This window comes from Scylla paramamosain, chromosome 2, assembly GCF_035594125.1.
Source record: "Scylla paramamosain isolate STU-SP2022 chromosome 2, ASM3559412v1, whole genome shotgun sequence".
NCBI lineage: Eukaryota > Metazoa > Arthropoda > Malacostraca > Decapoda > Portunidae > Scylla > Scylla paramamosain.
The window spans coordinates 13,658,257-13,672,489 of NC_087152.1; the positions used below are offsets into that span (position 1 = coordinate 13,658,257).

A 14,233-nucleotide genomic window follows, 5' to 3' on the forward strand; every position below is an offset into this window, starting at 1 on the left:
CTCCCTCTTGTTCCACCACCACCACCACCACCACCACCACCACCACCACTACCACCACCACCACCTCCTCCTCCTCATCTTCCTCCTCTTCCTCCTCCTCCTCCTCTTACTATGAACACAAACAGGATGGACTTAAAAAATGAAGTACAACAAACGTTCTCACGACGGCCTGACTCCTCACAACTAACTCCCTCGGGCTGGGGGTGGGGGGGGCGGTAGGGAAGAGCCGCCACCTACCCACCTTATAGCCTTGGCATTGGCCCCGTTATTCCTGTGGTCTTTTCTTCACTGCCATTGCCTCAGCTTTGGCCGTATTTATTTTATGTGGGGAGTGATGGAGGGAATATGAATGCGAAGTTTGTTTTTTTCTTTTTTTTTCATAGCTAGCTTGTAACCAGAACATCATGCTTGTCTTGCTTATTCATCGTGACCTTTTATAGTCATTATGGACTGCAGTATTTTGTTTACGTAAAGCTATTATGAAAATGTCTTTTTGACTTTATTACATGAGTAGGATTCTACGTGATGGGTACGTTGTATAGGTCAGTAAACTACTATGACTATTACTGTTTGTGTTACGAATTCTTAAGCGTTTCAGCGCCTCATCTCGACTCTTAACAAGCTCTTGTGAAAGTTATTAGGGCTTTCAAGGGTGTTTTCATGTCCTGGTTCTAGTTTAACAAAGAGTCTGCATCATCAGCATAAAAAATATCTAGGAGAAAAAGACCCATCATTTATGTGGCCTTTGAAAACAGTTACAACAGAACAACTTTAAAGATACCGGTTTGTAAAAGTTGTAATAATTTAGTAGTGTACTCCCAGCATAAACATGATGCATAAGCTCCATGTGATTAATCCTGAAGTTCAGTTCATTATTTTATTGTGAACAGATGGCCAGTCTTTCCAAGTCCCTTGAGTGTACTGAAGCATTTTTAATAGGCTGCTGTAAACGCGACAGGATTCTTACCAGGCTTCACTGTGAAAGAACGAGATTCCGTGGAAGCGGGCCCTTCATTTCTCATCTACTTTCCTATACAAAAGCGCGTTAACCAGTCTTGGTTCCGTATTTTGAAACACTTTTTACTTTAATCAAGATTGTTTCCAAAAGGCTGCAGAGATAATTTTTCAAGTTCTTGTGGATGCTCTCTTGTTGATGATACAGAATACAAGTTAAACTAAGGTTATAATAACGAAAACACCTTTAAGATCGCCAGTAACACACACTACTTAGACCGTGTTAAAAGTAGTTGAGATAAGGCATAGTGCAGATATGAACGAAGACTTCAGCTAAATATTAAAGATAAAGTTCATTCATGTCAGCACACGTTCAAGAACACTGATTATAATGCCTCACGAGTCTGGACCAGTGGACTGAACCGCTCTACCTCCTCATGAGTTTTCACCTGCTGCAACTCTATACTTCGTTTGTGTGGCACCTAATATTTTGTCTCTCGCCTTGTCATCACAACTTCACATGCAAACTGTATCGTTGTGGCGCCACCTTGAGGGCATTTTAATAGAGTCTATCCACCCGGAGTCTTTTCACTGGGTCTATCAAGGCGCGGTGCAGGAGGATGATCTCTTCCCGGTCTCTTTCCGCACATACCTATTGGAACCGGTTTGGGAGGAAGTAGCTGGGTCAGGAAACTGGCGCAGCATCCACTCGCCTGCACCGGCTTGGAGTTACGGTGTTTGTTGAGGCGCAGCACACAGGAGCTTCATGTGTAGAAAGTTGATTGATTGATTGATCGATTTATTGATTGATTGGTTAAATGAATGGCTTTATTGCCATTATAATGCTCTGGATGCCGCCAGCATCAGGTGGGTGCTAAGTAGTTGCATACCGCGCGCTGTCCCATTGAACTATGATCAACACCTGAGTACTTTAAGACATTAATTTGCGTGTGGAAAGTTCTTCGTCCCTACAGTGCACCCCATTTAAAGAATATAATGAATGCATATTATAGAAGACATCACTAGCAAGTTATATCAATACAGACCACATAATAATAGATAAATAAATAAAAAATAACAATAAAAAGAGTAGATCAGGTGATACCAATCCATTCAGAGAAGACAATGAACCTACGTTATAGAAGACACCACCACCAGGTTATATTAATGCAAAAAAAAATAAATAAAAGAAGAGGACGTCACATGACAGCAACTGATCATAGCGTTTTGCGAACAGCTGTACAAAAGTTACCTAAGAAATCTAAGATTTTTAGTTCCTAACGTAGCCGTGAGCTGGGCTTTCGGGTTTATACTTCTAAATAGAACTTACTCCCTCCAAAAGTGCATCTCAGCGGCAGCCAGCAGAGGGAGGAATCAGTGGTCGTGAAGCGGCAGTGGTGCAGCTCCCACGTGAAGGCGAGGCAGTGCACAGGTTCCCAGAACTTTCCGTGTATCAGCGTCATGGTGAAATTTTTACATTCACTCAAATTAATTTTCTCGCTCGCGTGTTCGGCAGGAACTCATCATTCTGTCACTGTTCCCGCCGCCCGCAGCAAACCAGAAAGCAGCAATGTTACCTTACCGGTTACCCACGTTTTACATGTCACTCTGAGATATACGTGAGTGCGTGCGTGCTTCTGTGTGTGTGTGTGTGTGAGATCTCACAACGTGTATTTATTTGACGGTCTCTCTCCACAGAGTCTCCAGCGCAGTCCCTGGTGGCGTCCCGAGAACCAGATGGCAGGACGGCGACTTTAAAATCCCACCAAGCAGCGGCGGAGGACAGTGGAAAGAGATTAGAGGCGCTGGGCGACTCAGTAGAAGACCTGCATGCCACTGAAACAGACAACAGAGATGCAGCAACGACGTGGCTAATGGAGGGAGAAGCCTCGCCGCCTCCCACCACTCAGCAAGATGACGAGGACATCACCGTCCCGTCCACCATTGCTGTAGCAAACGGCGAGGAGGAGGTGACTTCCATGCAAGGTATGGAAGATTTCGCGGCCGTCCATACTCACCTTCCGCAGAACGAGTTAGAGAGGGTGGAGGTGACAGACCCCACCAGTGACAAGGAAGAAGAGAAGGAGACCGAAGAAAATGTGGTGGTGGTAGAGACTGTAGTGAGCACAGCTCCTCTCTCTCTGCAAACCAGCCGCCGCTTGCCCCGCACTGTGTATGGTGGCTTCGAGACCTCACCTGCACACTATAATGAAGTGGACGCCACTGAGCAGCCCCGAGGCTTCCTCTCTGCTGCTCCCACGCTCACCACGTTCATGTCGGTGGCGTCGCGGCGACCGACGGAACACCGGAGGAGCGACTCCAGTCCGGGCATCGACGACATCATTCAGGGCATCGTGGACCTGCTAGGCGGCAACGTCAAGGTGACGGCCGCCGAGGAGCCCAATACGCGCCTCACCACCTTCGGAGGTGGGGTGTACACCAGCACGCGCATCAATAACCGCGGCCCGCCCAGATTTACTAATCTCCCCTTCGAATTATTGTCTTCCGTTCTGCCCACGCGGCTCCCCATCAGGCCTCCCGTGACGCCCCCGTCCGCCACACACCCAGGGCGCCCTCATTTCGTGGCCAATACACGTCCCCCATTCCTGGCACCCCTCCCGCCCTCGCTGGCTACCCGGGCGTCCCCTGTGGTGCCCAAGCCGTTCGCAACCGGCATCCCGCTCCCCGTGGACCTTCTACCCCCTGCCCCAATCTCTGACCTTCCCCCAGAGGTCGTCACCACCTCCCCAGCTGGCAGTATTTCTGAGGACACTCCTCCCGCTGCTGTGCCTTCCACCACTTCCATTCTTCTAACCTCGTCCACTTCTCAACCCACTCTTACAACATCTACCTCATCTTTGTCCACTTTGACTTCACAGTTTTCAGAACTATCCACACCATCACCGTCCTCGCCATCTCCCACGTCACCGCCGCCCACCACCACATCCCTCACTTCATCATCTTCCACACCTTCATCCACAACTACGACATCGGAATCCACAACAGTCTCGTCTCCCTCCACGACTCCTTCCTCTCGCCCCACGCCAGCTGGTCCCAGCGAGAAGCCTGGCACCAAGGTGACGGAGGCCGTCACACCTCAAAGTAACACTGCGGATGATTCCCCAACGCCGGCATCTGATACGCTCACGACCTCTCAAGCGCCGGGCAGTACAAGCAACCCCCAGGAGGCTGCCCCGCCGCGAAAGCCCTCTCCTGCCCCCACCATGCTGGAGCCCTCCATGTTGGAGTCCTCCGTCACCACCGTCGCCTCCTTTACCGAGGCCTCGTTGCCTTCTCCCACCACCTCCACGCAGGCTTCTTTGTCTTCTCCCACCATCACCACCACCGTCACTACTGCCGACGCTGGCCCCGGCCCTCCACCGCAGGCCACACCTCCACTGTTGCCTCCTAGCAGGCCTCAGCCGCCAGCCGTGGCTACCTTTGCTCCCCGGCCGGGCATGGTGATTGATGACCACCAGTACCGGCCTGGCGAGGTTATCACGGGGGTCGGCGTGCCCCACGTCATGCCCGCCGCTGGGGACGTCTTCGATGTGACTGTGTCTGCCCACCATGGATACGGGAGCTCACCTAATACCTATCGTCCACCCTACGGCCCACCCGAACCCCAGGCCCTGCCCGCAGGTGAGTGTGCGAACACACACACACACACACACACACACACACACACACACACACACACACACATTGAAAGTCGGAAAACTGCTTCAAACAAACAAATATGCTTTTATTTACTATTTCATGCTATAGAAAACACTGCAAGGGACAAAATGGAAAATCTAAAATATTTAGAACCAATAATGTATAAACGTGATTAGATATCCAAATAACAATTCCAAGAAATGACGAACTCGAGACTCGAGATCATTGATGAACGGTAACACAGTTGGGCTCTCCCTTGGGCTGACACGTAGTACTCGCAGAGAACAAATGAATATGAAACGTAGTAATTGGTAGAGACCATTTTCCTTACAATGCCTGTAAATATAAGAATATCAAAATATAATAATGAATAAATAAATGAACGAACAGGTAGATAAAGATAGATTACAGCAATGGTGATGCATACGAGATTATGGGAATGGGGAAGTGAACTATGGGAATGAATTATCGAGGTGCATAGTGGATGAGGAGCAACAACCTTTGGGGGCACGAACATGTCCACACCAAGCATGCGGGCACGCTGCATGAGGAAGCGGAAGTGAAGAGGTGGGCTCGCACATATGAATGAAAGAGAGGTGCCTCTTTTGTTGTAGCGGGAAGAGAGCGGAACAGTGTGTAGAGGAACGCACGTGCGGGTGAAGGCAGGAGGGAGATGTGAGGAGCCGCTAATGTTATACTCGTACATATTGACACACCATCTGGAGGCGGTAGGGTTCCTAAAGAGTCTATAGGGAGAGATGGTATTGACTTTGATCTTGATGTTACGGTTGACTTTAAAGACTTGAATCAGAATTTGGTTGAATAGTTTGTTGTATGCTTATACAGTACAAGGATAGTATTTTATCCTAGCCAGGCCTTCATATCGCTGTTTCATTATGTGAGGAAAGAATGGTGAATAGATTACGAGGATAAAGAAAAAGAAAATTGGTGATACAAGACCAAGTTTTATCTGCCATGTATTCTCTGTGAGTATTGATCTTTTGACTCCAATGGCAGCTGTACAACAAGAGTTTGCCTCGCCCAGCACGATGCTCTTAAAATAAGCCAAAATTCATTAGGCCATGCATCAATTCCTATTCGATTCATAGACGTGCAATTCACTGGCCTACACAGCATCATCAGGCAGCTTCAAGACACTTTCCTAATTTTAGTTAATTATTTTGGCCCTTTTTTGGGGGAAGTGGCACCTCAGTGGACCTTTTTATATGTTTATTATTTATTCGTTTATTTATTTATTTATTTATTTATTTATTTATTTATTTATGTATTTTACTTATTTATTTATTTATTTATTTATTTATTTATTTATTTTTATTTATTTATTTTTTGTAATGGTTGGCAAGACCCTTTTATATTTAAAGAAAATAATAAAAAAAAAACTATTTAACACGAGTCTCTATACGTAAGGTAACTGCCACGCCCAGTACGACAGCACCTCCCTCCCCCACTATCACCACCACCACAACCACCAGCAGGCTGTGATGGTGGTTGTGCTCCACTTTCCCCAGGCGTTAGCAGGTGGCGCCAACACCCCTTCCTCTCCCCCTCATCCATCCTCAACCCTCCTTACCACTCTTTCTCTCTCCCCTCCCACCATCACCCCAGCAGTCTTTCCTCAGCATGGAACTTTCACCCGTCTACAGTCTCTCTCTCTCTCTCTCTCTCTCTCTCTCTCTCTCTCTTTGAACGAACGAGTCTCTATTTTAATTTCATCCATGCATCATTTAAAATTATGTATTCTCTCTCTCTCTCTCTCTCTCTCTCTCTCTCTCTCTCTCTCTCTCTCTCTCTCTCTCTCTCTCTCTCTCTCTCTCTCTCTCTCACGTTGTCTTGTGTACAGTGACTATCCAAGCATAGGGACGCTTTTCTATTGTCTCTCTCTCTCTCTCTCTCTCTCTCTCTCTCTCTCTCTCTCTCTCTCTCTCTCTCTCTCTCTCTCTCTCTCTCTCTTACGTTACGGTTTTATCTCCTTAGCAGCTTTCTCCTTTCTTTTACATATTCCATCTTCTCAATCCATTATCGTACTTATTCCTTTCTCCTCGCATGCTTTTATGATTTTTTTTTCAGTCCCTGCTTTCATTAATTGATCCTCCGGGTTGATTTCTCGTTTTCTTTGGATTTCTTTTTCTTAACTTTCCCTGCCAGGCTTTCACATCTCTCTCTCTCTCTCTCTCTCTCTCTCTCTCTCTCTCTCTCTCTCTCTCTCTCTCTCTCTCTCTCTTTACTTGCACGTTACGTTCCATCTCTCTCTCTTTCTCGGTGTGCCTCGATCTCTGCTTCCCTCCTTTGTATATACACTTTCTCTCCGCGATATGCACCTCCCCCTCTCCCTCTATTCTTTATTCCTTTCCAACTGACGTGATTTGAAACTCATTTTTCTCGCTTCTCTATTTTTACCCCGTTCCTTAAACCTCTCTCTCTCTCTCTCTCTCTCTCTCTCTCTCTCTCTCTCTCTCTCTCTCTCTCTCTCTCTCTCTCTCTCTTCCTCGTATCCTCCATGCAGTTTCACAGCCCCTTTCTCTTCATAACTCTTTCCTCATTGTCTCCTTCACAACTATTTCCTCACTTTCTCCTTCACAATTCTTTCCTCTCCTCCTTTATTACTGTTTCCTACTTTTCTCCTTCATAACTCATTCATCCTTCCCTCAATGTTCTCTTTTGCATGTGCTCTTCATCATCCTCTTTCTCACTCCCTCTCCACGCCACGCTCTCCTCCCGTCATTGTTCCCTCCTGCTGGTGATGCTCTCACGGCCCAGAGATCAACTCACGGGCTGGAAACACCGCGTTGTTCTGGCCGGCAGAGATTCCCGGAGCTAGATTTCGCTGTTAGGGGCTGGTACCGTGTTTTATTTTTATTTTATTTTATTTTATTTTATTTTATTTAAGACGAGAATGTGATTTCCCGGCAGCGATAAACAATGTGGCCTTTTTTTTTCTCTCTTATGACAGGGTTGCGTAGTAGTTTAGTCTTTCTGGTGGCCGTCTGGTTGATTTTCCCTCCCTTTTTTTTTAAGAGGAGCTCTGGCCAAGGACAATAAAAAGGCAGGAAAAAAAAAAAAGGTTAAGGTTTACCGAAGGTGCCAGTTCCCAAAGAGTAAAACCAAAACGATTCTCCAAAATTATAGGGAGAGTCTTCAAATCTCTCTCTTGATTTATTGTTTTGAATGATTACCAAGCAAGGTTTCTGTTACAGAGGAGAGATTTATGTTAGTTTATTGTTGTCACTGTTATTGTTGTCAGCTACTGTGAAAATGTGTGGAGATGTTACCCTAATATCTGATTTCACAAACAGGGATCTGAATTCTGGAAATTTTTGTGCTTTCATAATGACTATTCTGAAAGGTCATTGAGTTTCCGTGGATATTTTTATCTCATTGTTAGTGCAAGAATCTTGTTAAACGATTACTAAAATCGTCAAAACATTCTTGAAAACCCCAATAACTTAGACTAAAGCTTGCTTGAACAGTCAAGTTGAGAAGCTGAAATATTTGAAAATACAAAACAAGATGAGAAGACTTCCGCTTCCGGTGTCAGTAAGTTTTTTAGTATATAAGTAACTATCTGTCGGCAGTAGCACACGACCAAAATTACAGTGTGAGGCAGAGCAGCGAGGTTTGGCAGCAGGAAGCAGCCGACACGTTTACCACACCGCACAGATTCTAGATCTCACCGCAAGCTTGAAGCGTGCCAGCGATGTTTTCCGCACACAGCACCGCATATCTTTGTCTTCGAAGATTTAGCTTGGTCACTGAAAATGCTTAGCTATGAGAAGGGAAAGACAAATGATAAATACAGAAAGAACGATAAGATCTCTTGAACTCTCAAACGTACACTAGTTTTAATTTTTTTATAAGACTACGTAACTATTTTTGTATTGACCTATTTATGATATATAGGATTTAAACTAACCTCGCATTACTTCATCAGCCCCACGATTATCATTACATTTTCTGTTTTCTCTCAAAACATCTTGTAAATGAAGTAACTCGTCCTCCCCTCCTTCCCCAGGTTCAACAGAAGGTCTTCTCGTCAATCCTGCTGCAGGACCTGATAATTTCGTGTCCATCGACGGCAGAAAGACTTACTTCGATTTGTTCCCGGCCGCCACTCAGCTTCAGGTGAGAGAGAGAGAGAGAGAGAGAGAGAGAGAGAGAGAGAGAGAGAGAGAGAGAGAGAGAGAGAGAGAGAGAGAGGTAATTTATTAACCTCCCACGTTTTCTCAAGCAGCAGCAACAACCGCAGCAGCAGACTGTCGGATTAGGAGTGGGTGTGGTGATACCAGAAGAGGCCCTACCCCAGCCTTATCCCGCCTCTTCATTCCGTCCTGCGCCGCCACGACCTGCACCACCACCACCTCGCCCACAACCCACTCCAGCTACGCCACCCCCCAGGAAGTACTTCACGAGAAGACCCACCCAGCCCTCTATTAGGTGAGTGGAGATGCGCTTGTCAGGCTGGTTGGATCCTCCTTACTCAGTAGTTCTCTTCAGTCTTCGTTTTGCTGATTCCTATTATTAGAAGTATGATATATATTCCTATTTCTTTCTTTCTCTCTTTTTTTTTTAGTCTTCTTTTTCTTTCTTTTTTGCTTCCTTCTTTCTTTTCTTTTTCCTTCTTTCTTTTCCTTTTCTTTCTTCTTTCCTTCCTTCTTATCTTTCTTTCCTTCATTCATTCATTCTTTTCTCTCTCTTTCTTCTTTCCTTCCGTTCTTTTTTTATGTTCTTGTTCCATAAATGAGTACTCACGTGCTGTCATCTCACCTATTTTTGGGATCCATCATCTTTTTGTTTCTCTCTCTCCCCCATCCCCACCCCCACCCCTCCTTCAAGGATCGACACGTGTATCGTCGGGGATGACTCCACGTGCCAGGAGGATCTGGGGGAAGTGTGTCGCACGGAGGAGGAAGTGTCCAGCTGTTACTGCAAGCCTGGCACGGCACGGCGCAGACCCCGAACTCCATGCAAAAGTAAGACTCTTCTTTCGACGATTGCATTCTTCTGGACCTTTTGCGTGCTCTCTCTCTCTCTCTCTCTCTCTCTCTCTCTCTCTCTCTCTCTCTCTCTCTCTCTCTCTCTCTCTCTCTCTCTCCTCGACTATTTTCAAAGGCCATAAACTTGATTAGCCAGGTTCTCAAGAATGTTTCTCCTGTTAATAGTGTAGAAATCTTGATAATATGTCGCTAGAACTATGAAAACACCCATAAAAAGCGTGTAACTTCAAGTAAGGCGTTTTGAATGTACTTGAGGTGCTGCGCAGAAGTGATTCAGAATACCACGTTTCAGCTACCACGACTCAAGTGTCCCTTTCCCTCCTTCCTTGTCCTCCTCTTCATATCTGTCTCCTCAACTCCTATAATTCTAGTCTTTTTGTCTCGCTGTGCACTGTTTCCTACACTTCCTATCTCATCTTACCCTCTTGTTCATGCAAACTTTTTTTTTTTTTACTGCTTTGATATGTATCTGACTCAATTCTTTCTCTCATCGTACCTTCAAGACTTTTTTTTTCTCTCTTCTGAATGTTTATCCTCATCTTCCTTTCACTATTCAAACGGTAAAAAAAAAAAAAAAAAAAAAAAAAAAAAACACGGATCGGCGGTTTCTCTTGTCCCGGAAACCCGGTTGTGCACATGTGGGTCGTCAGTTTTTTTTTTTTTTTCAGCTCCTTTAATTGCATAATGATGATATTGAATAATAAAGCCATGAACTTTCACTCCATGCGTATTATGTAGCTTATAATCTTTCTACCCTTGCTTACTAAATTATTTGACGTCTAATTGGTCGTTCTTTTTAAAGCGTTTGATGGCCACTGGTTGGGAATATTCTTAAACGCTTTGAACTTTCATTAGAACTATATTCAAGGACCACCTAGATCAATACTGGATTCTCTCCATGTTTATTTATCTTTTAAAAGTACGGTATTTTTGTTGAACTGTCATTAACATCACGAAAACATCCCGGAAAACCTTCACTAGTTTTACTAGAGGCTGTGAAGAAGTCTAAATATTACGCCGAAACCATTCATAATACCGACCACATTATAATACCGGGCATGTGTCTAATAAGTTGTAGAGATAATAAGCCAGAACGTTTCAGAATATTTAACACATTCTAATATTGCATTTGTGTATTTGTGTGTACAGGAATGGTGTCCCTGCAAATGTCCCTCAAGGTAGACCGCGTGGGGCCTCAGCGCATTGTGTGGACTGGTAATTACGCCAACCCAGCCTCTGACGAGTACCGCCTGCTTCAGTGGGAGGCGCAGCACGCGGTGAGTTGTGGCCAGGTGTACTTTACTATTCTTTTTATATATCCATTTTATGTTAGGAACCTGATGCACTTGAGTTGCTATTTGAATAAAAAAATAAATAAATAAATAAATAAAAGTGTTCCCAGATTGTAATTTATAGGAGTGTTCTTCAACCTTTTGAAGTTCATGCATCCTCCCGGCAGCTTTTGAGAGATTAATGTTCCCTCGCGCCTCATTCGATTAATTAAAAGAAAAAAAAAAGTACTTCACGTTTTTCTTTAGTTTATGCACAGGTGGATGTATTACGTCTCAATTCCAAACAGAAAATAGCTACTCGATCCTAAATAGTTATTCTATAGGTGCTAAATGCATAATAAAACAATACCATATCTCAAACCTATAAGACATGAGTTGTGTGTAAGTATTCGATACCTATTTTCTGTTTGGAATTGAGACGTAATACATCCACCTGTGCATAACGCAGATTTGCCGTCCTTGATTTTAAGTAATTTCCTACATGACATACACTTTTCTTCCTAAACCTCTTTTGGTACTGAGCACTCTTATACACATTGGGCCATGCCATCTGTCATATGTCTCTTCCTGTACTCTCCACTTCAGATCTCCAAGGCCCTGTCCAAAACTCGGCTGGGGACGGCATATCTGAGCAATGCTGTCAACAGTTTCTACTCGCTGGGAGGCAAAGTCATTGTCAATGCAACACTGAATCTAGAGAATCAGCCAGCCACTAGGACCAGGGCTGTGCTCCAAGCCCTTCAACGGCAGATGATTCAGGTCATACAGAGCCATGCCAACAACATTGGAGACTCACCCCTGGGAGTGGACGGCACGCTCAACCCCATTCCTGACGTTTCAGGTGTGTATGTGTGTGTGTGTGTACATGATACTACCAGCAGTGCAGCTTCCTTTTGTATTGCTCCATATTATGATATACCACAAACATGATATTGAAGTAATATGTGTTCTTTATCATAATTTTTCTTTTATTTGTTCTTACTTGTGCATATGTGCACCCAGTTCCATTGGGAACCTACAATCTAGAGCCAGAGACTCCCAAATTCACCAGTTCATTGACTTTCATAAAGTTTCAGATTGTTTATCAACTTTCAGCCACTAATTACTTACAGTGCATGAAACTTATCTAATGAACACGAGTCACTTTGACTAATAGTACCATAACTGATTTAGGCTACCAATGGCTGGTGTCACTTGTAGCTTATCTTTCAGTCCCAGATAACACTGTCTTGCTGACGGCCACCTCACTTTTGGGATTGCTGGAGACTGCATAATTTTCTATGCTGTAATGTTTTTTATTCAATGAATATATGCAATGACGGGTAAATCTAATGAATTCCAAAGTTTAAGATCATAGATATTGAAGGAACCAGGTCTGATAATTATCTCCTCTTTCCTTTGCAGACATTAATGAATGTAATGAGGCTACTCTGCATGATTGCCACTCCTCGGCCACCTGTATCAACAGGTTTGGAACTTTCACCTGCCGCTGCCTACCTGGATACACTGACAGGTAACTCACTGAAGGCTTCCCATTATAGTAAAATATTCAACTTAAAACTGACTGGGAGATTGAGTATAAAAGTTATGTTGCATTGTGTGAGGCCTGTGTGGTGCATGATGTAAATCTGAATAACATGTTGTGTGGTAGCTGTTTGGTGTGTGATTTAGGGATTGTAAGGGTATGTATATTTTGTGAAAGTTACAGGTTATGTTATGTGTGGCATGCATGCATGATAAACTGTTCTAACCAGTGACTTTTAGGATGTATGGTGTTGGTGTGACTTCAGGAGTGTATGGTGGTGGTGTCATAGTTTGTGTTTTCTCTGCAGGTTCACTGATGACCCTGAGCTGGTGGGACGCCGCTGTGAGTCCTGTTCTACTGATTACTGCAACAAGCGTGGAGAGTGTTCCATAAAGGACGGCCAAAAAGTGTGCCAGTGAGTTTTGTGCCCCCTGTTACCAATCACATGATTCATATCCACTAGGCAGTTGCTACTACAGCTTATCTTATTTTTCATTTTGCCAACTTATGTTCTCAGATTAACTTCTACCTTGGCCCAATTAATTTTTCTATTCTGGGATGCTCTTTTATTATTCAGACAAAGCTAAAGTTTCTTCTGGATCCAATACTTCTGTATTTTATTATTTATTTATTTATTTATTTTTTTTACATTATTTACCTCATTTCCTAAATTAACATTGTGATTTTTTTCTTGAGAGGCATTAACTCTGTGTGTGTCTTCAGATGCCGAGGGTCGTACTATGGTAGCCAGTGTGAGATAGATGGAGAAGTGCTTGGAGTGGCAGTGGGAGCATCAGTGGCTGCCATCCTCATCATCATCCTCACCCTCATATTCCTCTGCATGTGGAGGTGAGTCTATGAGTTTACTGTCAGCTTCTAAAGGAGTCTGTCTCAAAAGACAGTATATTTATACTTAAGAAGAAATGCTCTTTTCATTGTTCTTATTGTTTTTTTTTGTGCATGCTGCTATGATAAAGCATTGTCTTTTTATGTCTTTTCATTGTATGTCGGTAAATGTTTGTTGTATTTTAAGTTATTTTCTTCTTTAAGTGGTGCAGAGTCTATAAGTTTTATGAATCATCTTGTCATCAGACATTTTTTAATTTCTTTGCTTTCATTTCACATCACTGAAAAAAAAGCCAGTGATATTCTTTGTAACACTCCATTTTAATGCATCCCCTGTATCCTTTCTCACAACCTCAGTCGACGATGGAAGGCACAGGATCGCAAGACAGAGGTCCTGGCCCGAGGCGTGGCAGCAGCAGGTGCAGGGCTGGGTGGCTTCACTGTCAATGTGCAGCACAAGGGTGGCAGCACGATGGGTGGGCAGTACGGTGTCACCCTGGAGGATAGGATGCGCTGGGCTCAGTTGGCAGATACTCTCTCCAACCACAACATCTACACTGTGAGTTTGTTTCTCCAATTTGTCTGAGTTATAGTAGAATAGTTTGTCAGCTGTTTAGTCCATTAAATGAAAATAACAAGGAGAGAGGTGTGTGGCTATGAAGTTACCAGATATTATTTTATGAGCATGAAAAAAGCTAGTATTTGTATAATTAAATTTGTTTATCCTTATTGGTTTAGATTTTTTTACATATATTTATTTATTTTATTTATTTATCTATATATATATTTACTTGTTTATTTATTCTTGATTGTTTATTTTGTTTATTTTTCTAAGTACTGTTTTGGCCTCAAGAGTCATTCCCAAAAAGGTGTTGGTGACTACATGTAGCTGAATACAAAGACCAGGATGGAGCCATGGTGTGGGCACTGTGATTTTAATGAAA

At 43.8% G+C, this 14,233-nt stretch overlaps 1 protein-coding gene across 3 annotated transcripts in view; it reads left to right on the forward strand.

Moving 5' to 3' along the window:
• The window catches only part of LOC135110561 (mucin-2-like), a 50,671-nt gene that overhangs the window by 25,900 nt on the left and 10,538 nt on the right, over positions 1–14,233 (forward strand). For all 3 annotated transcript variants that reach the window (XR_010273312.1, XM_064023010.1, XM_064022997.1), the window contains exons 2-11: positions 2,653–4,596; positions 8,645–8,754; positions 8,864–9,066; positions 9,466–9,602; positions 10,776–10,903; positions 11,504–11,759; positions 12,323–12,431; positions 12,751–12,858; positions 13,167–13,292; positions 13,647–13,848. Coding sequence is in view for 2 of the 3 variants with exons in the window: in XM_064023010.1 (XP_063879080.1) it covers positions 2,653–4,596; positions 8,645–8,754; positions 8,864–9,066; positions 9,466–9,602; positions 10,776–10,903; positions 11,504–11,759; positions 12,323–12,431; positions 12,751–12,858; positions 13,167–13,292; positions 13,647–13,848 (3,323 nt within the window). In the remaining variant the exon portion in view is untranslated. The remainder of the gene's footprint in view (positions 1–2,652; positions 4,597–8,644; positions 8,755–8,863; positions 9,067–9,465; positions 9,603–10,775; positions 10,904–11,503; positions 11,760–12,322; positions 12,432–12,750; positions 12,859–13,166; positions 13,293–13,646; positions 13,849–14,233) is intronic.